The following is a 27,717-nucleotide window of genomic DNA, read 5'->3' as shown; positions in this document are numbered from 1 at the left end:
ACTCTCGCTCACTGTCACATCGAAGGCCCAAAATGAAAATCATGGAAATGTTTACATACGCGTCATTTGCAGTGGCGTTTATGGTGTATACGCAATGCCGTTGAAGTTGAGAAAAGGGCATACACACATATACATCGAACGACATCAGTCACGAAAAGTGAAACGGAACTGAAATTCAAAACCGTTTGCAATAAATTTTAATTTCCCGTTATAAATATCTGTTAGCGTGGCGTAAAACCGTAAGAATGGTGTGGCTTTGATGCAAAGAAAAAAAAAAAAAATTATCAACTCATTATAACCATCCGAGAAAATTGTTCATTTTTTTTATATTCTCTTTCACTTTCTGTTTTGCTCCGTGTTTTTCTGCACGTTCGTCGCTTCGAAATATGATATGCATTCGAAAAGTGATGGTCGACCCAAAAGTTAAGCAGGATATTCATGGTGGTGGTCAGTGCACAGAAACTAATTGCCGGCCTGTGGAAAATGAACATGGCAAAACTAACTAAAATGTGATTTATATATTAGTAAAAAGGCTAAACCGTTACCATTTTTATGAGTATTGCGCAATATTAAATCAGTGTCAAAGAACAAACCGACGACGATAGGCAGCAGCAGCTTGAATTTGCGTAGATTTTTTTTCCCTTCACCCCACCACTTATAAATCACAGATCTAATTATTTTGTCGTGTTTTTTTTTATTGTAGCTATTGTGTTGTTTTGTGATCGTGATTTTTGTGCCGTTCGTCGTCATAGTCGTCGTCGTTGTCGTCATTGAGATGTTTTGTGAAGGCGGCTAAAAAGTTTTCGGAACGATTTGTAGTTAAATAGCAAAAATTACACACGAAATGAATGGGAAAAGTTTGCGACAATTTTTTCCCTCTCTTTCACACACTTGTTCCTTTTGCTGCGACACTACATGAATGCGAATGTGAGTGTATGTGACTGAGCATATTTTCGAGCAGATGGCATGATTTCGGTACGTATATTTGCGTCTGATATATGTGCGCTAGCGCGTTTCACAGGCACGGAAATAAAACAACAAAACGAGGGAAAAAAAAGAACGCACGAAATAAATACGACAAATTAATGAAAATATGTCACATATTTGGGACTTTAGATTGTAATGTGGCGTTCTTGTTCTGATTCTATGCTTTATTTTATTTTCTCGTTGTTTTTTTTTTTCTTTTCGTCTCATTTGAAAGCCAACATTTCATTCATACTTTTGATTTTGCGGCATTATTTTTTTTCCGTTCGTTTTTTTGTTTGTTGCGACCTTTTTGCTGGTTTGATGTCACTTTTATTGCCATGTATATCGGTTACTTTCGCACTTATATTTAACGCACGCTCTTTCTCTCTCTCTCCCTTTTTTGTGTTTGGATTACATAAATCTAACGCTAGAAAAATACAGATTATCACACAAACAAAGCAAATAAAACTTTTCTTTTGTTCGAGGAGCACTTTTTTTTTACATATTTATGTGTTTATATATACACATTTTGTGAGTGAGCGCATTATTTTCACTTCCTTTCAAGCCGCCGTGTTCACCTAGCGATCGTTGTACCATCGAGCAAATAACAAACAAGTAACACTGCCAAGTGGGATTCATTCCATGCTGTGTGTCTTTCTCTCTCCGCCAAAAGCATAATACACACATATCTGGCAATTTATATCTAATGAAATGTCAAAGTATAACAACAACGAATAAAAGAAGCGCAAAACTTTACGGTTACCGTTTACGCTTTTGTTGTGTGTGTATGTATGTATTTTTACTCATTCTTTTCCACTTTTTAATTGTGTCATCTTGTATATCTATGTATAGATAAAGTCTAATGTGGAGGATATGTTAAATCGTGACAAACATTCAACATTACAACATAAACTAAAAGACATTTCAATTGTGAAAATGAACTCGGCGCTCAAAAATGGCATTTACATTTTTATTTTTTCGTAGCCAAGTTTTTTGCTGTTGGTTTTTTTCCTTTCGTTTCATTTCATTTCTTTTTCGGCATTGTTTTCGCCGACAAGTTAGAGACATTCCAGGTTCCTTTACCACGGTGGAGAATAAATGGAAATACGCACAATGTCACTTCCGACTTTGCAACACCCCGCACTCTAGGCGCATCTACATTAGCATTAGAAAATATATCCACCAATTCTGGTGCATGGCAACTGCAACGAGCGCGAAAAATAATAATAAAAAGAGATAGAGAAGTGCAAAAAAAAACAAATGTGTGTCGTGTGTGAGCTTCCACGAAAGCGAGAATGGTGTAATCTCTTCGTTTAAACAATGCTTTCTTTAATGACTTCGTACCGCTATAACATATGGCCCATTATATACATCTTTCCGTTATTTTTGGTTTGATTCTTTCACGTCCTGTATGTGTGTGTTGTGTTTTTTGCGCGCCTGTTTGATGCCAACATTGTACAACCATGTTTTTGGATACTGCATATGTATATCAGTGTAAGCTGAGAGATAGAGAGAGAGAGAGAGAGAGAAGGCAAAAAATGCACCGTCGTATTAAGTAGAGCTAGAGAATAAATAAAAGTTTTAACTTGTCGAGTTTAAACTCGGAAAAGTACACTTTTTTTCCTGCGCAAAGTAAAAGAAGAAACAACAACAAATAAAATCACTGAAAAATGCTTCATTGTGCAGTTTCAACCTACGAAGAAAAAAAAACAACAACAACAACAGGGCATATACCAAACAATGTATTAACGTTTATGTGATCCATGGCCGTGTACATGTTTATCCCCTGCAATTTTTTTTTCTGCCTGCCCGCTGCTATTGTGTGATCGTTGCAAAATTAAACAATACAAAAGTTTCATGGTGTACAAAGCAATAGAACAGAGCCAACAAAAAGTGCAACACGCACACATACACACATTTTGTTATACGGATTTTTATGCTAGTTTATGGCATAGAAAAGCTGCTTAAATTTCAGCTTCAAACAAAACATTCTTCCCTAACAAGATACAGAAGCGAACATTTTCGAAATTCTTCCATTTGAAATGCTGCTGAATTGTTGTGCACATGCATTTTTGAATTGATGTTAATGCAAAGAATATGTGAGTAGCAGTGCATATGATAAAATATGCACATTTCCATGCATGAAATCGGGCTAACAGCAATGGCATACAAAAATACCATATCCAGTCAGTCCAATCAAATATCAACAACCGTAACTCTCTCCCTTTTGTTGAAACATCATGTCTTGCAAATGGTCGCATCAGATAGTTGTCCCAAATTCGACACGATGCTTAAATTCATCAATTTCTCATTTGATGTTTCCGGACCATTTGCGCCACATCGTCCAATACACAAGTATAGCAGCAGCAGCAGTATCCACACAATATGCGTCCTTTCTGCCTAATTTGACCAAATGGCACCCATTACTACATTTATATCAACGTTCATGCGTGAGATTGCTAATTATATTCAAATGCTATTTGAAACTTCTGAAAATTGCTTGAATGGCATGAGCCATTTGCCATTCGCTGCGAGCATGACACAGCAAAAGGATGGCAAAGCAAAAAGATGCGTTTTGCTCCGTTGCAAAGGAATCCAATTAGCATGTGTCACCGTTGTTGCGACCGACTTTCGTTTTATTAATTTGAATATTAACTAATGATTCACCAAATAACCATATTAAATAAGATGCAAATGATATTCAGCTGAAAAATGGAAACGCAACAGCAACACCATTTTAATGGTTGCTCATTAATTCTCGGTATCAACAAAGCAAAATCGAATAAGAGTATATCGAAATAGCACTGGAAATGTTTTGGTGAAATGAGGCGATGTTCATTTTTAACGATAACTCTCAACAACATATAAACGGAAATGGGTTAAAAATGAAGAGAGGAAGAAAATAAATATAAATAAAAGAAGTGAACAAGAGATTGAATAAGAGGAAAGAATTGGCCAAAGCTTATTTGCCAGGCTTGTTGAATTTCAGGAGACGATTTTATTTTTCTTGTTTAATCTCATTGAATATTCACGAAATCAGTTTTTCTCCTCAGCTGTTGCTGGAAGCAAAACACTGGTTTGGTTGTTCAACTCGACAAGTGCCGCTTCGGACATATGATGGAGAGAGAAAGAGAAAGGGAAAGCTAATCTGAGTTTCTACAAAACTTCAGTTCGAAAAGCGATGCGAAGAAAAAAATTCGCGTCAAGATGAGCGAACGAGAGATCGAAAAAAGCGAAAAAAGACCGTATATTGTTTATAGTTTTATTTTTCGTTCGCTGTCTTCGAGTACCATTCTCTCATGGCCGGAATAATAGAGCGAATATTTTTGCGTGTTGCTCATTTCCATAATTTTTACATTTATTCAGAATTCATTTTGCGTGACTTTTTTTTCTCTTCTCCCGGACACTATTGGCGCGCGCGTTCCTATAACATTTTTTTTCCTTCGTTCACATTCATTGTTGTCTGATTATGCGATCTTCCACTTCTTGCACGGCACCGACTTTTATGCATATCGCAGAATTTTATTTTTGTATGTGAATAATTACGACTAATTAAATTTTATTTTCATCGCACTTTGCCAGTGTGAGAATGTGCAAGTCGGTTTTCCTGTCTGCTTACATGGTTCATTCGGTTCGCTATATGTGTGTGGGTGTGTTTTTTTTTCTTCTTCTCATGTTGAGTTTGTCTGTTCGCCGGCGACTATCGCGTTTTATCTTTGAGCTTGCAGATCCTGGATCAAGGATAAAGCCGATGAAAGCTCAAAACCTCTGAAAACGGTACAACAGGCGAGAAAAAAAAATGGTCTGTGTATTTGGAGAATGGTACAAGCACGAGCTACTGCCCATAAATAATCTCTGTCTCATTGTCACAGCGAATTAGTTTTATTTCACACTGCATTCATTTTTTTCGGATATGTTTTCAGTTTTTTTTTCATCGTCGTCGTCGTCGTCGTTGGTGGTTTTTTATTTCGCGAGTCGCGGAAATTATCGTTTGTTTTTTGCTTGGGGTTTTAATGATTGGTCGCATGACGATAATTTAAAATAATACGCGGTGAAATGAGCAACAGCAAATGAAGCAAAATTTTTTTTTGGCTTCGTCGCTCCAACGATTTTCGATGGAAACTAAAAAGAAAAATTACAATTTGGCGTGCGCCTAATCGAGCCGAATATTTTTATCCGTTATTCACAATAATATTTCATTATCGCCAAACCGTGTTTAACCTTCACTAGTCTATTAATACTCATTAGGCTGAATCACCTGTCATCGCCGGCATTGGCAAACGAACAACAGCGCGCATCAATCCCGTGGCTGTTGTTCCAACATCCGAAAAACGGTTCAAGAAATGAAAAATTATCGTTTCGCATTGCACACTCGCTTTAGCTCAGCACTCATTCCATTTATTCGGCTCAAACACAAGCACAAAGCATCGACAATAAGCCAATGCCTTTAAATTATCCTTCACGGAATGAGCTAGTTAAACGGCGCGAAAGGCGATTACATCCGCTGCAAGTCTTCCAGAGAGAGAGAGAGGAGAGAGAGAGAGAGAGAGAGAGAGAGAGAGAGAGAGAAACAAAATATATCCGAAAACAGTCTAGACAATTTCTCGTTTTTCGACAATTTGCCTAAATGCTGTTTCGCTTCGGTGCCACGTTCGCTCGTCTTATTATAGAATCGTCGTTGAACTGGTCGTTGCATTTTGTGTGTATAGTTGTGGCTTTTCGAGCACAGGCATTTCTACTGGAAATTTTGGAGCAGTAAATAACAATTTTTGCAAACATCTAACTGAAATTCTCTAATCGTTGAGGCTATTTTTATTATAAGAATACGCCATTCGGAACGGCGGTTGAATGGCAACAGCGGAGAGAGAGAGAGAGAAAAAGAGTACCAGCAATAATAAAAATAAAATACATCATAATAAATTACCTAAAGACATTTATTTCAATTTCATTCGAAGAACATTAGCGATTACCAGTGGCAACTGGTACAAATAAAATAACAGCCATTTCAGTGGGCTGTGTGTGCGCGCGACAGAGATGGTTTGGGATTGGAAGCATGTCTGTATTTAGGCTTCGATGCAATGGCATTTGGCTTAGGCGTTAATAATATGAAAGCGTTTCTCTTTCATTCGGCGTACGATTCTTTTTTCTTCTTCTTACTCTTCTCGCTGCGTGTCTCTGCCGCTGGTTCGTTCTCATTTTCACATCTCTGTGTCTTTGGTGTTTCCATTTTTCGGCAAAATTCGAAACACGATCCGCATCCGTGCTCGCATACATTCACACAGATGCCTCTCCATTCCATGCTCTCATCAATTTCGGAGGGGGGAGGTAGAGACGTCGTGTACACAACAACAACAAAAGCGCCGACTGCTTCTCAATTCGACACTCTCAGCAGAATGCCTGAAAATAGCAGAAAAAATACGCAGCCCAACAACGGAGCGCTCGCCATTCGTCCATAATGAGTTTTTAACAGTCATTTGTAAACATTGTACACGTGACTTTCAGCAATAATATTCTATCTTCCATTCGACACATAATTTTCATTTCTATTTCTCTTCGCCGATAGAACTGAGCGAAAAGAAGCCTGCAAACGCTCGAGAGTAAATTCACTGTTTGTCGGCTCGCTGTGTGTGTGTGTGTGTGTGTGTTCGTGCCTTTGTTCATTACTTTCTGCGTCCTTCATCACAATCAATGCTCGTTCTTTCTCTCTCTCTCTCTCTCTCTCTCTCTCTCTCTCTCTCCCTCTCTGTTTTTCTTCTTCACACGCTTCCATTCTCCCTCGCTGTATTCCACTCCCGTCTGAATTGTCAACTTATAGCTATAACTATGTTTATTTACAGGTTCCATTCATTTCACCAGCAACTCATTCGCATTCAGAGTTTTCTATTATGGGCCGGTTGGCCGTTCGGAAAATTTCATTTCTATTATTATTTGCTTATCGATCGCTATATATTTCATGCTTTGAATATTTTCACTCGGGGGATATGCTTATTCGTGCCGTACATGCCACTGGTCAAACTGGAATAAATCGCTTGTACAAAACGATGGAATGTGGTAGTTCTCACTGGTTTTCCGCACTTTTTTTTCCATTTGTAAACGCAATTTCATTTCACATCGAGACTTCGAAGTTGAAGCCTCTTTTCAATTCCCAATCGCACACCAGGTCAACACAATGTGCTCGGCTATCCCGGGTCTGGTTTCCAATTAGATGCATTGCCAATGATTTAATTGAAGAAAATCAATTTTCCTCATATAATCGCTTGAGAGACGAATTGAATGCTAGCGATTAGCCGTTGTGAGTGCGATCCAGTGATGATGCACAAACACTCCACCAAAAGAACGGCTTCAAACTCAGGATAATAATACATGCATACAAAAAAAAATATTTTTATTGTTATTGATGGCATTATTATCTCCATAGTTCCTGTGTTATGCGGCACACTCTGCACAAATGCTGTTCCGTATATTGCGGTGCTGTGATTGAAATTACTTTTGTCGGCTTACATTACATGATCTGTGTGTTGCCACGATGACATCACCTACGCACACTTTGGTCTCTTTCGAGTGCGAATGGCAAAGAAGAGAATATATAAGAAAAGAGAACGGGAATTTAAATATTATCGAATTTTCCCTTGTAATCTATCGTTTCATCGAATGACATTATGCCATGATCCCAATAGAATGTGATACACTCCAACTGTGTGCCGCAGACTCATCACACACCCGACGACGATGACGACAACGACGTTCGGTGAGAATACGCGCATATCAAAACAGCCAGCATACACATACCCCCAATGCACGGCACGGCACGGCAAGGCAACGCAGAGAAAAATAATATGGAATTTCGTATTTATGGAAATATTATGTTTATGAGTTTTTCTATATGCATTGCATATCGATTGATCGATTTCCTCGAGCGATCGTCGACACAACAACGAAATCGACTATTTTTGGTGCAAACATTTTCATTTTCCAACCTCAGCATTTTTTTCATATGCATTCACTTTTCGATGCCAAAAAAAAAATAAATTATTGAAGCACACCACAAATAGAACGCTACTTTAGTCCAACACATCAGCAGCAGCATGGTTCAAAGGCACTGAAATTAAAATAAAACATGCTCGGAGAATACGCAATTAAAGTGAAAAATGAAACCGAATAATTGTTTGGAAAGTGAATTTTTTTTCCGGTTCATTTTTGCGGAGCATCTCATCGAATTCTTTTCAACCCAGAATAATTTGGCGTTGCTCAAAAGCGCTAGAGTCGCTTTTTTGTATACAATTTTTTCCTCTCCCTCTCTCACAAACATGTTTCTATTGAATATAAAATTCAAACAAATATCGGTTGAAATACAGTCCTGCTTCCATAATTCCAATTACACATGAGTCGAAAACGAGTACACACACATACCAAAAAAAAAATTCACAGAAGCATTGCAAAATATGGCAAAAGCGGTGGCTATGATTCCGAGGATATTTCCCATTTTTTTTCTAGCGTCGTCTTTGCTTTTGTATTTATTTAAATTTGTGTGAGCATTGGATTCGTTTATAGATTGCATAGCATCACATAGAGAAATGGAAGGAGAGGCAGATAGAGAGAACGTTGGGCAAGTATATACCTTGTGCCGAATGATTTGGTATTGTTTATGGTTATCTCATACTGAATAATGTCTACAACATCAGTACAAAATTTTATCTATATGGAAATCATGTAGTTGCTGGTGTGTTCTTTGGCCGTCTTCTATTTTGCAATGGCTTGAAAACACGGCGTATCAACCGAAAACAATATTCATTGCTGACTACATGCGGCGACTTATCGACTGAAAGTGAACACGGGTGTAAAAGAGAAGGCAAAGGAAAGAGAGAGGGAGTGAGCAAGCCACAACGGCAGTAGCAGCAGCATTCGGTCTTCGCACACCGAAAGTATAGAGTAAAATTGAACAACTTTATTTATATGGCAATTTCAGTTTTATAAAATATTCTCTTGTGTTTCATTCGCAATTCACTGTTTGCTCCACAAATCCATTCAGGAGCCGTAAATAAACGAGGTTAAAATTCATATTTAGAAAAAGCATGAGAGAGAGAGAGAGAGAGAGAGAGAACAAGCATCCAAATTGGAAGAAATATGTATGAATCTTTGATGTTAAAATCGACAGCATTCAAGTAGATGCAGATGCAAATGTAGACAAATGACGCATGCTATTTTGCTCCAAGATCAAAGTCCTTCTCTCTCTCTCTCTCTCTCTCTCTCTCTCTCTAAATGCGCTCTACTCAAGGGGAGAGACACCAACGCTAGTTTCACTAATTTATTCTATTGTTTCCTAATGTGTGCTATTTTTGCTAGTTTCCCACAATAAAAGTGCTATTTTTTACTAATATTTCCTATGTGCAACGTGACAGTTTGACAGTTCACGTACAAGTAACACTCATCAAGTTATTGTTGTATGCTTGGAAAGAAAGCAAAACAAATATATTTTGGCAATTTTTCTAATGTTATTTCATAGAAATGAACAAATTGTTCCATTTAATTTCATAAAACAACTCGAAAACTTTGTTTTAAACGGTTAAAAACAGTAAATAACAAATCGCTATTTCTTCAATAATATTGCTATTTTTTGCTATTTTTGCTATTTTCCTCTAGTATTTATATGAACTTCAAAAAAATAGCTAATGGTGTCTCTCCCCATGGCTCTACTTGTTCCATTGTTGTTGCTGTTGTTCAAATGGAGAACAATTTCGGTGCAATTTTTCAATTTGACTGTGCGATGCAAATTCGTAATCAGTATGAATAGCCGAGCATATTTTTGTGAAAAGTACCATGTGTACATTCTTCTTGAGGTATATTCTAATCTGTTTGTACCACCTAGTGGATGGTTGTACAAATAGCATATTGCAGAACATAGTTATACTTTGATATACGCACACACAGAGTTGAATCGTTTCAACATCGAGACTCAATAGAAAAAAACAGCAAACTGCATTTTGGAGCATGAGAGAGGGAGAGAGAGAGAGAGAGAGAAACAACCAAAAAAGAGAAAGAAGAATAATCGAAAAATATTGTTCATTCTACATGAAGAAGAATAGCATTTGAAGCGATTGTTGAGTAGTTGTAGTGTTATTGTACTGATTTGTAATGCCATAATGATACTAAAACGATTACTTTTCTGTCTATTTTCAGATATATATATATATATACGACGCGGTGCACTATCCATGGCATGCAGAGGACATAGAGGTGGTAACCAATTTGTGTGATCGCTATGCGAAAAGGATATGTGTTGAAAAATAAATTATCACTTGAAAATAAATCGAAACGCTGGTGCTTATGACATGAAAAACATTGCATTAAATATACTCTGGAAAAGGAAAAAATTAAACGAAAAAAGGGAAAGTGAAGTGAGCGGTGATTGGGTGTGCTAATATCATATAACCAACACATATAAATAAATGAACGACGGTATAAGAAGAGAATAAGAAACGAAACGACGTTCGCGTGCTCTCAAACTCAAGCAGATTGGGAAGGATGAAGAGATTCCTTAATCGAAACTCAAGTGTATAAAAATTTATTCAAGTTGTAGCATCCACTAGGTGGTGACACGAGGAAAATTGCATTGTCACCAGTTCACTTGTTCCCACCGAACAAAGAATAGAACGGCGGCAACGGACGACAAACGACAACGACGCCACAACCATATCGCTTATCTCTCGAAGCATTCATGTAAAATGATAATTATTGATTTTGGCGGCAGAATATTCAACTTGCACTCATCCGAATAGAATAGAAACGGCTTGAAAAGAGACCTCCAAGTCAAATACCAAGCATATTGTGTATATTTACGTCCCGAGAATTGAGAAAAATCGACTTCCCGTTTCGGAATTTTCATTTCGTTGAGGGCAGAGAAAGAGAGAGAGAGAGAGAGAGAGAGAGAGAGAGAGAGAGAGAGAGAGTATGAGAAAGTGAAAACAATCAAGCAAGCGAGCCAATAATCTTCTATTACGACCGTGTCTTGAGATGAGATGAAACATAATAATGAGAAGCAGCCGTTATTCGAGTATCTGTGCTAGTTATGTCTCGACACAGCTAATAGATATCGTTAAAATACCCTCGGGGATGACATCATGAGAATGTTTCATTTGCATTTTTTCGTGACGAGCGTTTGTGTTTTGTTGTGAAAACACAAACCATTCCTGCCCGTCAGCAGAACGAGTGTGCCGCTGATAAAGAGAGTGTGAGTGTTTTCGGGGAGATAGAGAGAAGGAAGGGACGATACGGCGAAAACGTATCCACGCAATCAATATTCTTGAAGAGAATTTATTGTATATCTGTGTTGTACGCAACCCCCTGACATTCAGGTGTCATCAGTGTTTAGTCACTCAATGAAATATCATCGTTGCCAAGCACTGCCAAGCACGGCGATCATTTTCCAACGACTGAGCACCTGATGAAACGTTTTGGCTTTGGTCGTGGCCATTCATTCCCATTTCACGAATCAAAAGAAAAAAAATATTCTTCCATACTACCGCCGACGCTTGTGTGTGTGTGTGTGTGTGACGTGAACACTTTTCAAGCTGATGTACACAAATTCCAGTAGTGTGCGTCAGAGTGATTTTTACCGTTAAAACCGAAGCAAAACATAACAAAGAAAAAAGAAGTAAGAACAGCTACGACAACGGAAAGCAACAAAAAAAAATTAGAAAAAAAAGACTAACTGTACTTTAAGTAAAAACGATAAGCACCGAAGAAAGGAAAACCGGACTGTGAAGACAGGACGAATAATGCAAAAGGCGGCAATGATAACATCACATCAGTCGTAAATAAATATTCCACTCCGTCTTTTCGCTTATTTCAATGAAAAATGAAGGGAAAAGCAACAATACAACTACACTAGCAGTAACAATCATATCATTTCATTCGTTTTCTTGCAAACAAATAAGTGCAACAGAAATAGAAAGAATAAAAAGAAATCACATCTATGTGTAGCAAAAAAACTAACGTGCAGCAGAGTGAAGCGAAAAACTGCAACGCAACGAAATTGGTTGGTGTGAATAAAGGAAAATAAAGCGAGCGAGAAGCAAAAACAAAACACCATACAACACAATATAGAAAAGAAAAGAATAGAAGACAAGTGCAATAACAATAACAACCGCTGAAGTACAAGTGGAAAGAAGTCAGTGCACATAGGATTTCTCATACGGAATCGAGAAACAATACAACTCTTGTAACAAAAGCCAGTTTTATTCAACAAAATCGTGTGATGGAGACGACAACAACGAGAAAAAACAACAACACTTAGACAATCGCGTTTGCAGAAATAAAAAAAAAAACGAGAAAGAGAGAGAGCGAGAGCGAGAGCGAGAGCGAGAGAGAGATCGAGAAGCAGCGACACAGCAAACAATCCATGCCATTAGACGATTTGTTATTTTATTCATTTTGAAGGTGTTGTTTCCTCGTTCATTTCCATTCTTCGTGTTATTATTTTTTTTCTCTTCATTTCTCTCGTTGTCTTACCATTCTCTGATCCTTTGGAAGAATAACAAACACCGAATAAAAGTCGGAAATATTTGTAAATGTGTTGTGTGCACCACGGGTCGTTGCGTACTTTTTCCACGGGATTGTTGTATGTTCATTGTGCGCATTTTTCGCAGATAGATCCTTTTTTGTCTATCGAACACTAGAGCAGGAAATCCAAACCAAGCCACTACACCGGCAGGAAAACAGAACAACAAGAGTATAAAACGCACAACAAAGTAGCACATAAGAAAATACCAAAACTCAACGGTATACAGTTACTTGTGAAACTACGGAAAATACAACAAAGAAAGAAAGAAAAAAAAAAACGAAGGAAAAACTTGTAACGAAATACACTCGAAAATACGCACATTGCAAAATTCGGAACGAAGAGAGTAAGCTCACAACCGGAAAACAGAAAAACAAAAAGACAGAAAGCAAGAGAGAAAGGGAGGAATGCATGAAATTCGTTGAGTGTTTTGAAAGAATGAAAAATTAACAAACACAACAGATCAACGGCCATAGATCTGTATTGTACCATTGACAATCAAGAGTAATTTAGTGAAATAAAAACAAAGGCCACGACGACAACACATACACCCAAAAAAATAAAATAGCATTTCCTACATCTCACTGAAAGATGTACCAAGATTTCTGCAAAATTTACGCGAAGGGTTCTATGTCAAACGTCAAGAACACGAACAATTCGTGAAGAATTTACGAGAGGAAGAAGCAGAAAAAAGCGCGCGAGAGAGAGATACAGAGAGAATAAGTTGGAGAATAAATACACTTAATCTATTAAACAAACGATAAATATAAATCACGTCGAATAAAAGCGTGAATCAGGAACAGAAGAGAAAAAACGAAGAGAAGAATTTATATAGATACATGTTAAAAAAAATGGCATACATTAGCACACGGTGTCATCGACAACGGCAAAAACCCATCCAAATCATGTTCGCAAATAATTTAGTGGAAACTGTGTCGATTTTAATCGTTCGGTGGCTATTTTATTCATGCGTTTTAAGTTTACTGTTAAATACCAATTGTGATCTGACTGTGGTGCGAGCATCATACTCCGAAGCGGATGACCTTTTGAACGAACTGGATCGGCCAAGTAAGTACAACCACTTTTCATTTGATTATTTTTTTTATCCTGTTGGCGATCTACATTTGGCGACCAAACGAATAGCTTTCAAACGACCGAACTTTTATGGCAAAAACGATTGTTAAAATTAAGCGGTTGGTTTCAGTTTGACTCGTGAGTGGTTGTTCAACAATTGCAACAACGACACAGGAAGAAAAAAAACTCGTCTGGACTCGCAGGTTGAATTGAACTTTAGCGAACCAATTAATTGTAAATGTTTTTGTGTATCATTGCGAATCCAATGTATGTCGTCTCGAACAGTTCTCGCTCTATTCATTAGCATCCAAAAACTATTCACTCAATGGTGCTGCCGGCGGCAGTGGGTATAGCCCGAATTCGAATCCATGGATTAAGCGGAAAATAGGTCGAGTGCCAGTACTTGAGCAACGAATAATGAATAGCTAATCGTTTAAATCGAGAAAAAGAAACATGAGCTTATTTTCTTCATCGTCTTGAAAACTGTACGGCATTTTCCCATTGAATGCACCAAATTCCCCATGTTCCAAATGCGCCGCCTGAAACGAGGCCAAGAAAAACATAGTAAACTTGCTCAACCAAGGGACACTTTCATATGCGAACAACAATTTTACGAAATCTCCATGCAATTTTCCATCATCATTATTATATATAGATGGAAAAACAAAAGCAATGAAAAACAAGTGGAAACAAGAAAAACAGGACATCACAAGACAAGGAAAAACATTAAATAAAATACACGAACAGACGAAGAACTTCCTAAATATAAACACATGGTTAAGTTTAACATGTTGATCTAACCGATTATCATGGAATATACGAAAAGTTTTTTAGTTTAACTTCAAACTGAGTGGGAGCGTGGAAAAGCGAGAGAGAGAGAGGGCAAGAGAGTATGAGTGCAAAACAATAAAAACCAAGCGAATGGTGGAACAAATGAAATGAATGGTCCCGACCAAAAAGAGTGCCGATGATTCGGATATGGGAAGTTGCGAGTAAAGAGAGAGAAATATTGTAGGAAAAAAAAAAAGTTCGCGAAGGAAAAACTCAAGCGATTGCGAGTGGGAAAATGAGAGATAGAAACGAAAATGCATCGAAAGATAGACGATTATAGTAAAAAATTACACAGCCAGAGAGGAACAACTAACTAACAAGCGAACGCTTTCGAAGATAGAAGAACATAGACGAACGCAAATGGTAGAGAGAGAAAAATGTATGTGTGTGTTGCAAAAATAAATATTCCAATAAAACAGTTTGAACTGGGAAAATTATAAACGTTTTGCCTTTAAGTGCTACATAGCACTGCAAGTGGGTAAACTATCTTCTCGATGCAAAACGAAATAAAGTCATATCCGTCGCGTAATATTTTCATTCGGATCATGTGCATGGAGAGAAACGCTTTCGTGCCGTTCTTTCTTTCTCTCTTTCTCTCCATATGGAGTTAGTCATTCTCTGCATGTATGCGATACAAACAGAGAGAGAGAGAGAGAAAAAATAATCGAAAACTTGAATTTTTGCCAAAACGGCGAACGGAAGACTCAAATTCAAAGCGCTTATTGAACGCGCTTCGTTCTCGTTTAGTAGAAAGTGATTCCGTTGTGTAGCAACTTAATGAGCAATGCTCGTATTAATTAAATTAATTGAGAACACAACCATTTGCCATATTTTTCATGACATTTTCTCTGCTGTTTGTTTTTATCATCATTTTCATTGCTTCACGGCAAATTCGATGTTTAATATTGTACAATTTCACTCAGTCACTTGTTTCTTTCTCTTTCATATTCTAAAAAGATTATGTGCTAAGATGTTTTAGTTTGATAAATATACATACAAACACTGACGTTGGCACGCACTCGCATACACAAAACACAAAGTGTACGCACAACGTACAGCACTGGGGAATTCGGAACAATGAAAACTTTCAATTGTTTTAGTTGCAAAGGAATAGTAGTGCTTATAATTATGACTTCACTTGCCAACCAAAAAAGCAACTATATAAAGGATTTTTTAGCCATGCAATTGGTGGCAGCAGTGACGTTGATGACGGCGGATATTTAGAAAGAAGAAATATGTGCTCTTGCGTCGCATATATGCTGATTCGTGGAAAATTGTTCAGCAATTATATTAATTTTTGATAGAAAGCACAATACGAGCAACGGCAATGAGAAAGAAAATTCGATATATTTTCTATTGTGAAGTTTTAAAGTATGTTTGAAAGACGCAAAATTAAATTTATTAAGAGCTGAATTTAATTACTGCATGCTAAAGTTTTGTGTGTGCATAGTGAGAGATGTGCTTGCTCTTTTCTTCTTACTCTTTTTTATTTCAAATGCTAGTCAAATGATTTTGTGCGTGCGTACGATCGTTCATTTGACTGTTGCTTGCAGCGCAGCGCCGGTTGTATGGTTGAAAATATGCAAATCAGGCAACAGTATCTTGCAATAACTTTATACAAATATTTGACTTTAAATTTTTGGCCCGAATAATGCCAATCGTACAATTTTTGCTCGTCGTCGACGTTGTCGTCATCGCGTTCATTGCATAATGAGACGAAATACGTCTAATTCAGCCAAGAGCACTTTTAATACAAGCACTTTCAAGCGTATTTTGAAATGGAAAAGAATAACCGTAGAATCCGAACAACTTACTCTCTTACTCTCACAATTTAATTGGTAATCTGTTGAATTTCCGTTTTGGATTGATTGTTTGACTATTGATGATTGTTTGCATTTGGAAACAGCGGCAGCAACAATGGCAACATCAGTAGCGGTAGACAATAAGAAACATGTTATAATTTTCGATATCCTACCGATAGGATAGACGATGGATAACTTTGTTCAATGGTATGTAACAATTGGCTGGTTGAATGTCTATTTTGATGGCATTTTGAACCGGATATTAACATTTAAAACCAATGAATATACATTCAAAATTGGAAATGCTTGTAGCTACACTGTCGTATCAAAACCTCCCTATATTCTTGCATCGAATTTTGAATAAAATTACATTACGACGATGGCAACAATTTATCCGGCCATGTTTGAAATTCAATTAATATGAGATGAACGAACGAACAAATAATGCACTGACAAATCGAATCAATATCTCTAACTCTATCCAATGGGCTTATGTCAGAGGGTTGATACACTCAATCTTACCTGCTTTTCAATTTGCAGTCAAAATCATAAAGGCTTTTAATTAAACACAGTACAATCTTTCGCCTAATACGGATGTCATCTCACGTATCATACAGTATTTTGTGCCTACCATAAATTTTTTTTCTGCTCCCTTTCGAAGCAATTTTAAATGTTGAATGTTGTGGCAATAAATCATATTGTTTGCCCGTTTCTGAACATTTATCCAATGACATTTGAGGTGAGTACACAAAATGAAGACACCAGAAATGTGTGGCTTCAGGGTTAAAAATCTTTCAGCATACATGCTTTGTTATTCGATTTCCAAATTTTCCGAGCTAAATTGAAAAATAATTTTCTTTATTCCTTGCCGATATGGAAACTCATTAAATATTTTCTGTTTACATTTTGATGTTCATGTCCTAGTGAACGATTCTTAGATGTCACCTGTATTCCACATGTGCACACAATGCTAAAGTGGTTTAGCTGGGCTCTATTCACCAGCTCATATCATATCCATGGTTGAAAATGCTCTGTAACATGGTTTCTCATCTAAATGCGACAAATTCCGGTGTTATGTGTAACGATAGTAAAAAGTAGTCCAAATACATTTGTGCTGATAACTGGAACAACATGTCAAAAAATTGTTTGCTGTTACAAGTGAATTCATTGATTAGGATAGAGTGTAACAGAAACATGAATATGAAGCAACTGCAACCCGATAAACACGTCCACTTCATCAAACTGACAACTGACACTGGCTGTAGGATTACCATTCACCGCAGGTACAACAAAATGTTATTCAAATTGGATATGAATATGTATGATCATGATTTAATAAGACCATGCCTTCAAAACTTGTCCAAAACACAAATGCCACAACCGATGCAACTGACTTTGGCGCGGTGGAATCGGTTATGCAAAACTGAACAGCACACACTCACTCAAACACCAAACCATTTCGTACAAATCATTTCTGTCATCGGCAATGGCTTATGCTCAAAAATTGTTGGTTTGTTTGAAGAAAAAATAACAACGAATTTATCTCAATGTATTTTTTTTCTATTTTGTTTAAGTTCTTCTTCGGAATTATCTTCAACATAATTTCGAATGGATAGTGTAGTTGTATCGTGTGTTCGTTTGCGCGCGTATAATACAGTACATTATTTGAATAACCAACACCAGAACAACGCAGAAGTTGTCTTGTATTAAAATCTGTGCTAAAGCTCTTCGAATGAACCTGTGTCGATTCCGGGCCCCAGTCACTATCTCAAGCGACTGTATTGCAAATAGCAAAATACACATACATACACGGTTCAATTCGATTCACATTCACATATTGATTTATGACGCACAAACTGTGCAAATGGCAATGCGAACTTTGATCTGACCTGCTCAATGTCACATATTCACGGGGTTGTTTGTATTCACATCATACTGAGGAAATATTTCATTCACGGCAAGAGACCAATTCAAATCATGAAGCAATTTATCATTCGTTTGCAACACCCAAAAAGCCAACACACTCACAAACAAACAAACATCTTTTGGTCGATGTTAAGGAGCAGCGGCATCAGTCGTCGTTCTCTATCTCACTTTCTCACCTCACACCACTCATGGTTGGCTATTAAAAATTGAAACGTTTGTGAAAAATCTCTTTTATTTTGCATCGATGTTGAAATTGGACTATGCATCAAGTTTATCATTCGCACCTTTATACACGAATTAAACATCATTCTTTGGAGGCTCCCACCGTATTTGTGAAAATACACAATGACTGTTGAAGTGAATCTCGTTGAACTCACCCATTCAAGCATTTCGATGTGGTTGAGAAATTGTGTCTGCTCTTTTTTTTTCATTGAGTAACTGACGAACATTTTATTATTTGAATTTTCCATGGCCATAAAACTTAGTTTATTGTTCCAAAAACTGGATAAATATTGCCACATCGTTATGCATATCTGTATACTTATGCAAATACCACCCAGCCACCTCAATATCCATAGTTATAAATATTTCTGTACGTAATGCAATTTGTCATAAAATTTCCGAAAAAGGATTTAAATAGATTAATTTCATGGTTTCGGTTGTATGGCGAACGAAAAAGCGAACGAACGGAGGAATGAGAAACGAAGAATAAGGAAAAATTGACAATATAGAGCAAAGCAAAAGGCGATGGATATAGTGGAGAGAATGAGATACCGTCGCATTTATTCAAATATTGCATCGGTTCTATTGTCACTCGGTGGTATGTGTGTGTTTCTCACTTCTTCGCAAAGACGCATTTATCGGGCGCGGCAAGAGGAAGAAGAAGAAGAAGTAGAAGAAAATTGTGTGAAACAAATTTCGGCAATTCAGCAATTCCATGAACCAATGGCAATTTGTGTATTCTTAAATGCGATGCATCTGAAATTGAATTATGCGGTAAATTTGTAATATATTCACGAATGCACTATCTACAATCTCGAAATTTGAACGCAATGTACGTCTATCGCTTATGGATATACGGCATCTATGCCATAGCCACAAAATGTTCCAATTTCTTCAACGAACACACCCAAGCAAAAATTCACACTGAATTGACGTTGAGTTAACGCACAGCTGACACTGTTCTTACACGGTTTTGAACGTCAAACCGTGTGGCTATAGTATAATAGAGTGTGAAGCCGTTTGACATCATTTTTGATTTCAAATAACCGTGTGGATGCAGTGTAAGTTTGTTCGGGTATCAAGAGTTGACACCAAAAATGGTTTCAAAATTCGTCATGATAACGCAAAGGTCATACACTTTGGCGACATGGTTTTAAATTTAAAACAGTGTGGCGGACTTCCACACCATCCAATACAAACATAAACTGCATCTACACAGTTATTTGACATCAAAAATGGTGTCAAACGACTTCACACTCTACTATACTATAGCCACACGGTTTGACGTTCAAAACCGTTTGAGAACAGTGTCAGATATGTGTTAACGCAACGTCGATTCAGTGTGAATTTTTGCTTGGGTACACACCGTTCACCACAAGGTAGGCTAGCTTACTTAAAACTCAATTTCGAGCTTGTTTACTCTCATACAAACACATGCACACACCAAGATTTAGAGCGTGAGAAGGCGAGAGAGATATCTCAGTATCCCAATAGCATCACTGTGTATGCGCCTTGTTGTCGGTTGCATAAGAAATTCGACCGATGGGTTTAATTTCATTATAATACCTGAGATCATCTCGCACTTCGTTTAATTGTCGAATACCAAATTTCTTGCTTGACAACAATGAACAATGGACGAGAAATATGATGCATCTCAGGCTAAGTTTGTTGCGTAGTTTAACTTCCTTTCTTCCGAAATAAATATTTATCTGCAAAAAAATGATTGTGGCAAGGTATTCAAGCGCGCGTCGAATATTCGTACAATAAACCACAACAATAGCTCATGGTTTCAATTTTCGTTCAATTTTCGATGCAGTTATATAACGATGCAGTTTGCAAATTTGATGCTTAAATGACTCTCTCAATCAGAGAATATTCACTCAAATTCCACGAAACACACGCCATATACCAAAGTAAAGCATATTGTCTCGAGCAAGCACACTTTGTTGTACTGATGGGACCATTATCGGAAAATTCAGTAAAATTTAGATAAACCTCTCTCCGGTCCCATCAAACCGCAGCATCATAACTCCTGCTCTGCAAACAAAAAACAAATTGCAGTTGCGGCAGGAGAACGTAGTCGTTTTGATCTCAATCGAGTTTGCGGAAGATGATTCTTTATAATGAAACGAAGTCCTCATGTGAATACACACGTTTTATTCACATGCGACTACTACCGTGTGGTAGGTACCGCGTTCCCATGTTGTCTGGCTTCGAAATTCCAAATATTCGACTTCACTCGTATTAATACTTTTCTAATGAGATCGTTTGCACATGCAAAGTTTATTGTGGCTGCTACTCTATTCGTTGTTGTCGTCGTTCTCACTCGAATTTTGTTTTTCACAGTGCAAATTACTATAATTGTTGTCGAGATTGGATTCATGAACGTTTGTAATTGGGCGCAAAACTTTTCCATTTCGATTCTCTATCCGTTTCGCTCTCTCTCTCTCTCTCTCTCTCTCTCTCTCTCTCGCTCTCTCTCTATCTTTACCTCCTTCTGTGTCTGGGTTTCGCCACTCTTGAATTTGTTGCGGATATGTGGGATCTCATATATGAATCGATGCCTGCCATATTTACCATGACGACTTTACAAGGAGATGGAAATAACTTCACAGAAACAATAGCACGAAACACACACTCACACATAGAGAGAGAGAGAGGAGGGGGGAGGAAAAAAAACGGTACGCAAATTAATTTCAGCCAAATAATGCATGCAGCCGGAAACAAGACAAGCTTAGAGAAAAAGAACAAATGGCCGATGGACTCTAAATATGTATTCCCATGCAATTCAAATACAGGGAGAGAAAAAACCAGGCGAAATTTGTAGGAAGGATACCATATGAATTTCGTATCAACTCGGCTCGCATAACAAATAAAATTCCACTAAGTTTTACATACAAACTGAATAAACTGTTCCATCTGTTCCATTTCTTTTCGGCTCGTATCGGTGAGTTTTGTTGTGGTTGCTGCTATTGTGAGCTATGCATATTGTGCATGTCGATTAACACACTCGATCGATCTATCAAAACTCTTCGAGCTATGTTCCAAATGAATTTGTTTGAATGAATATGTTCTTTTATCTTTTATACTCAAGAAAATTGATTTTGAAATGAATTTGTTCCGCAATTTTCCTTACAAAAATTAGATTTTACCCCCTCAATTTTATGGAAAACATTTGAAATTACCCCCCTACATTTTGATTGAATTTTGAAAATTTACCCCCCCCCCCCCTCGGCGCGCGGTCGTCAGAAGCTATGACATCCGATCTAATAATGAAAAACAATTATGGCTTTCAAATACATTTTTAATATTGTCCCTGTTCATTTACGTTTCATTGCAATTTTTATCATTTGTTTGGATGCGAAAACCCGAAAAAATATGTTGAGCTTGCGTTTTTTTCTTTTCGAAATTCAACAATTTTTAATTTATATTCATATGTGCTAGCTCACTAAATAATTAAAAAAAAAGTGTATTCGATTACATTTTATTGATGAATTATTATTGGTAACATGTAAAGAGCTTAAATTGTATCGTGGAACATGGGTTATAGTTGAATTCCCATTCAATTTGAACCAAACAAAATTGGGCCGTATCAACTTATATACGTTGGCATATGTGCCACCATAATTGAATCAGGTAGAATTTCCGAAAATGCCACATGTGAAAAATATTACATCTGCAAAATGAAAGTGTGCACACAAAAACTATTGTGACTGTCGCAAAGTCATGAAATTTTTTTTAGACAAAACCACTATCGCATAATTCTGTCGGTTGAGTCCTTTCGATTTGCTATGAATGAGATTCGGTACACCGTCTCTGTTTCTCTTTCTGTGCTATTTTTTTTCACTCTGTTTCTTTCTGTCTCTCTCTCTCTCTCCCTTGCTTTCTCACCCTACCTTAACTTGAAGGTACGATACGATAGAAAGGTAACCAAGACCTAAGTATCAACTAAATTTCTCAGCGTCATATTTCAGTCCGCGTCGAAATCACTTTGCCATTTGAAACTGCATTGCTAACAGCATATAATATGAAAATGGATTCAATTTCGGTGTGGTTCGTTTCAGTTTTTGGTTAGAGCATTGGGCATGTTGCAATGGCGACAATGTGCAAGAGAGATGGGTGCAAATGCGAACGAGAAAATGCACATATATGTATGTGTGGTAGCGATATGTAAAATTCATGATGTACATAAATATTTGGGGATAAAATCTTTAATAGCATTTCAAAGTTGGCTTTTTTTGTCGTTCGTTTGTTCACTCGTTCGCTCCCTTTCTCCCGTTCTTCTCGATGGCAAAACAATTTTTAAACCAGCCGTCGACATTTTATGGAGAAAGTTTCGCCCGTTAAACTGGACAGATTTCACACTTTAATTGCAAATGAGTTTAGATAAAGAAAGAAAAATGGTTCGAAAATCTAAATCAGTAGCGCATAATGACGAAAAAAAAAATCGAATTGCAATAGTGAGTCATAGCGATAGTGTGATAGCTATTGCGTCGGTGGTGGTATTTGTGTGCAGAAAGTTTCATAAAAATGTAAAGTTCCACTGTGTCAAATTTCCCTACAATGATTTACTTTGTTTGCTGCTATTGCTTGGACCGCACATTCCGATAGTTTATGCAACACGCATCTCTCCATTTGACCATGAGTTGGACGAATGCTATATTTTTCACTCTGCATTTCACTTCGTTTCGTTCGGTTGTTCGTCGTGACACAAACACACACACATTCACTGACCCACGTATCATGTAGTCGAAAACGAAAAGGGTCAAACTACAAGTAAAACTGTCATGTTGATCTTTTTTATTATGAATTTTTAGAACGAATTCATTGGTGGCAAGAGTTCGAAAGCCGCATTTATTTTCTGTTGTTCTTTCTAATTTGATCAATTTATTGTTTGTGATTTGTTTGTTTTCTCGATATTTTTTGTTTCGCTCTCCGTCTCTTTAGGTCTCTGTTCTCTAGCAAATGTCTGCGTGCGCTGGGGTTAATTTCATGTGTCACACTTTAGTAAATTTGATCGCGTGTCTCGAAAGTTTTCGATGGTTGTTGTTCTTATTAGTGCTTTTGCGCTGTACTTTAGTTTGCCAATTTGAATTTGTGTAAGTTTTCGTTTTGGTTTGCGTTGTTCACGTTGCTCAGTGCATTGAGTGTGTTCGTTTGTATGGGTGTGTGTGTGTGTTGGCATTGGCGTAAGCGAAAAACGTGTCATCGATTATTGTCGCCCAAAGTTTTAAAATAAATATTGCTGTAATGGTGCAGCAGGCGCTAAGCTCATTCGCAATTATTTATTCTTCCAAAAGCTTGAAGCTGTTTCGACTGGCATGTGCCTAAAAACCAAGTTTTGACAAACAAATTATAATTTTTCGTCAATTGTACGTCAACAAGTAACACTTGATAGAAGCGATTTTAGGCCAAGATAAATGCCACACTTTTCAAAAGTGATAATATGTGCGAAGAGAACACATACCCACAGCAGCAGCAGCAGTAACGTTTCCTTAACCTTCAACCCGTACATTCTTTTTTGCGACATTATTCGTACATCTGGGCACTGGGTGCCCACAATGCTTTTTAAATAGGAATATCAGTTTTTCCTTCATTTTTTTCTTTAAAAAGCGTGTATTTCGGTGTTTATTGATCAAAAAAGTATAAATAGTATTTTGAATTGTGATAAAAGTCCTGGAAAATTGAAAAATGATAGACAACCAAATGATTTTTGGAATTTTTTCAATAAAGTAAAGATGAAAATCTTGATCTCTTCACAAAAATGCAGGTAAGAACATACACATGCATATTCCAATATGACCGACTTTGACGCCAAAAATTGAGGTTTTGAATGGCTGGTCGGATCAAAAAGTTACGTATACCGCTGAAAAGGTCTTGAAAAGTACATGTCGTTTTTGGTATAAAACATCATAATCGGCCGGCATTTGACCAAGATTTGGCCATTTGAATTTTTCGGCCAAAAGTGATAATATGGCCATATCTCGTCCAAATGGTTATCGATTTTGATTTTTTATATCAAAAATGACATGTTCTTTTCGGGGTCTTTCCAACGATATACATTTACTAGTTCCCGAAACAATTTTTATACACCTTTCATGGGAAAATGTATATGGGCATCCAGTGCCCAGATGTACGGATTCTGTATAGTGGAACTTTTTTGCACATACGTGAAAAATTAATGAGTATGTGTGCGTGTGTATGTTACATATGTGTAGTTAAGTGTACAACAAATTGATCGATAGTATTCTTATTCATATACGACAAAAAATAATAAAGATATAAGCATTGAAAGTTGGCTTTGGGCACACAGTGCCCAATGTACGGGTTGAAGGTTAAAACGATTGAAAGGAAAATAATTGACGACAGCTTTTTACCCATGGCTGCACGTCAATGCAAATTGGTAGATACAAATTTGAAAAATGTTGTGTGATGAGCGGCAAGTTACCGCATGCACAAAATCCCTCAGAGATACAAAAAGTAGGGAAAAAAAGGTGAAGAATTGCATGAAGCAAAAACAAATCAACGACGACCATCAATATACGCAAGCACAAACAAACACACACGTTTTCATTATACCATGTGCAATTCATTTGGAAATTCCGGACCCCCAGCACAGTTACCATTGTTATGTGAGTGTAGCGTTCGATACGTAAAACGTGCACACGCAAAGTGTATGAATTTTAAAAGTAAAAAGTTTCGTGCATGGAAAGCAAAACTTCACGCAAAAAGTCATAAATATGGAATAATGTATTTGCCACGTAACTTATTCGATCGATGGTACGGTTTTTGGGTTCACGTGAATTTAGTTGTTAAGTCAGTAAATCGTGACCAAACACCGACCGTTTTCAGTTGCTTGTTTTTGTTGTTCTCCTTTAACGACAACGGATGGCACAAGCACATTCACATATACACAGAACCTTCGGAGCTAACCGAAAAAAAAAATCGCCAGGCATACACACATGAATTTCCACCATTCGTGCTAATAAAAGCCCAATTCCGCTGTGTTGCAATGCATGTTGTTGTTGTTGTTGTTTCCTTTTTCGGCAAGAGCCCATTTCTATTGTTCATCGTTTCTACATTTTTTTTTTCATTCCATTGTTCCATTCCGTTTCGTGAAAAATAGTGCATCGAATATACATAGCACAAAACACACAAAAATACGATCAATCCTTAGAGAGATAGCTGCGATTGTATTGTTGTTTTTCCTCTTTACGTTCAGCAAAATACCAAACCATACAAATCTCTCACGCAAAAAGAGACACATTGGGCGAAACGAATTAAAAAAGAAACAAACCAACAACAGAAGCATCAATTTTAGTGTCGAATGGCTACAGATTGAATCATCTGTGTCAGATAAGTCAGACCCTTGTTACAAATGAATTGAATGGCATTTCCACTCTTTGAATAAATGTTTGTGGCATTTCGCTTTTCTAATGGCAAAAATAATCGAAAATATGTATGTATTTAAATGAAGTGATTTCAATGGAAAACTTTCACCCTTTCCACGGCCCTCAAATGTATAAACGATAGCCAAAAGCTTCGAATATCCCGCAGCATTGTTAAAGTGTCGGTTCCTGAGAACAATTGGTTGTATCATTTGCAAAACGGTGCATCGGTCGATTGCCGTTTTTCAGTGCTCAATCTTTGTCGAAACGTATCCACCACTCCTGACCTTTTTGTAATTATACGTATCTACGTTTCGTTCGATTCGCACGCGGAGACGTTTTAATTCGACGACAACGACGCAAACTTTTTGCCAGATTGAATGTTGGAAATGGGACGGAATCGTAGGTTTTCAAAAGTAAATTTGATTCGCGAAATGTATCCGAAAACGAAATTTTATAAAGTTTATCCGGTTCGATATTATTTTTTGTTTCTTTCTTCTGCTTCATCGTCATTTCATTTGGCTTTCTTATCGTTTCTATCGTGTTCGTTGTCGATTTTGTTGCTATCGTGTGTATGTGATTCAAAGTGAGCAAAGAGAGAAGGAGAGGGCAAAGTGCCCAGTTTTTTTTAGCTCTGGCCCGGATCGCCGCTTATGCAATGCACCCGTGTACCCACAAACGTCGAAATCGAATTTTTCCGAAGTCTTCAAACCACACTTTTTACGTATAACGATTTTCATTGAAGTTTCTGGTTTTATATTCAAACGTAAGAAATGTAATTACATTACTTCATATTAAATAACGTTGCAGAACGGAAAACTTAACCGAATTTCATTCAATTTTCTGTGTTTTTACTTTTGGTTGCCAACGCGTCGGATGTACGTGTATTTAACGAATGCTCTGCTATAAATATAGAAGAGAAGATGAGGTGCGCGTGCGGTGCGGTACTGGTGGAAATGGCTTTTGAGCATTTTGCACATAGCAATACGAAGCCGGCTAAAGTAATAATAAAAATTGAAAGGAAAGGCAACAACAACAGCAACGGCAACAAAAAATACAACCAACTTAAACAAGTGAAATCGATGTAGTTCTTTATGTCATTTCATTTCATTTTATCTATGTGTGTGTGTGTGTGACTGTGGATGCTGTTGTTGCCCATTCTGTTTGGCGCATCACTTCGAATAAAGATAGCGTCTAAATCGCGTACACACATTCCCATAAACATACATTTTGGTTTGCTTTTGCCCATCTTTTATAACTTGGCAAAAACATAAGAGTGCTTAAAACGCAATTTTTCTTCGTCGCATCAAATCGCAAAAGGAAATTGATGAAATAAGATGAAATTCTTTGTCTAAAAGTATAAGTTTTCCATTATTCGCTTCAATATTGTGCGCTCACTTGTTTGTCTCTTGTTCGCTTCTATGATTTCCCTCTCACGTTCCCTCATTCTCTTTATCTCTCTATCTCGATCTCGATTCTTTATCGTATTCTATATCCGCTTTCTGTTTTGATGTGTTTATGTAGCACTTGTGTTGAACTGCAACATTCCACAGTGCAATGGTGGATATCATCTTTTGGACGGTGCTTTTTTACCCCTCTCTTTCATCCTCATCCACTCGTTCGCTCTCTATCTTCATTTTCATTCTTGCGCCCTCCATTCGAACGTTGCACACAATCTATTTTCATCTGACGTTTGAAAGTGAGTTAGTGTAGGACGACAGCGAATCATCTTTCGTTGTTTATTAAATAAAATCCATTAGAGCAGAAACAAAACGACCGAAAGAAAAACATGCCACAGAAGTGGCCGTGGCAAATACATGAACCGACAGTACAAGCAAAATAAAAAATTGAGAAGTAGAATAAAACTTTTTCATTGTGAAACTAGAAACAGAAGCAAAGAAGACGAGGATTCATTCTGTTGTTTCCGAGTGAAAATATAAAAAAAAAGATC

The 27,717-nt window shown here is 37.2% G+C and overlaps 1 protein-coding gene across 1 annotated transcript in view; it reads left to right on the top strand.

Moving 5' to 3' along the window:
• Nucleotides 1-27,717, top strand: part of LOC129579367 (neural cell adhesion molecule 2) — a 296,337-nt gene that overhangs the window by 74,070 nt on the left and 194,550 nt on the right. The window contains exon 3 of the mRNA XM_055469409.1: nucleotides 10,144-13,591. Within this exon, the coding sequence (XP_055325384.1) occupies nucleotides 13,363-13,591 (229 nt within the window). The 5' untranslated portion in view covers nucleotides 10,144-13,362. The remainder of the gene's footprint in view (nucleotides 1-10,143; nucleotides 13,592-27,717) is intronic.

This window comes from Sitodiplosis mosellana, unplaced genomic scaffold (genome assembly GCF_009176505.1).
Source record: "Sitodiplosis mosellana isolate CC-2019 unplaced genomic scaffold, AAFC_SMos_1.0 Smas_scaffold_6226, whole genome shotgun sequence".
Lineage (NCBI taxonomy): Eukaryota > Metazoa > Arthropoda > Insecta > Diptera > Cecidomyiidae > Sitodiplosis > Sitodiplosis mosellana.
This window is presented reverse-complemented; position numbering and strand designations above follow the sequence as displayed.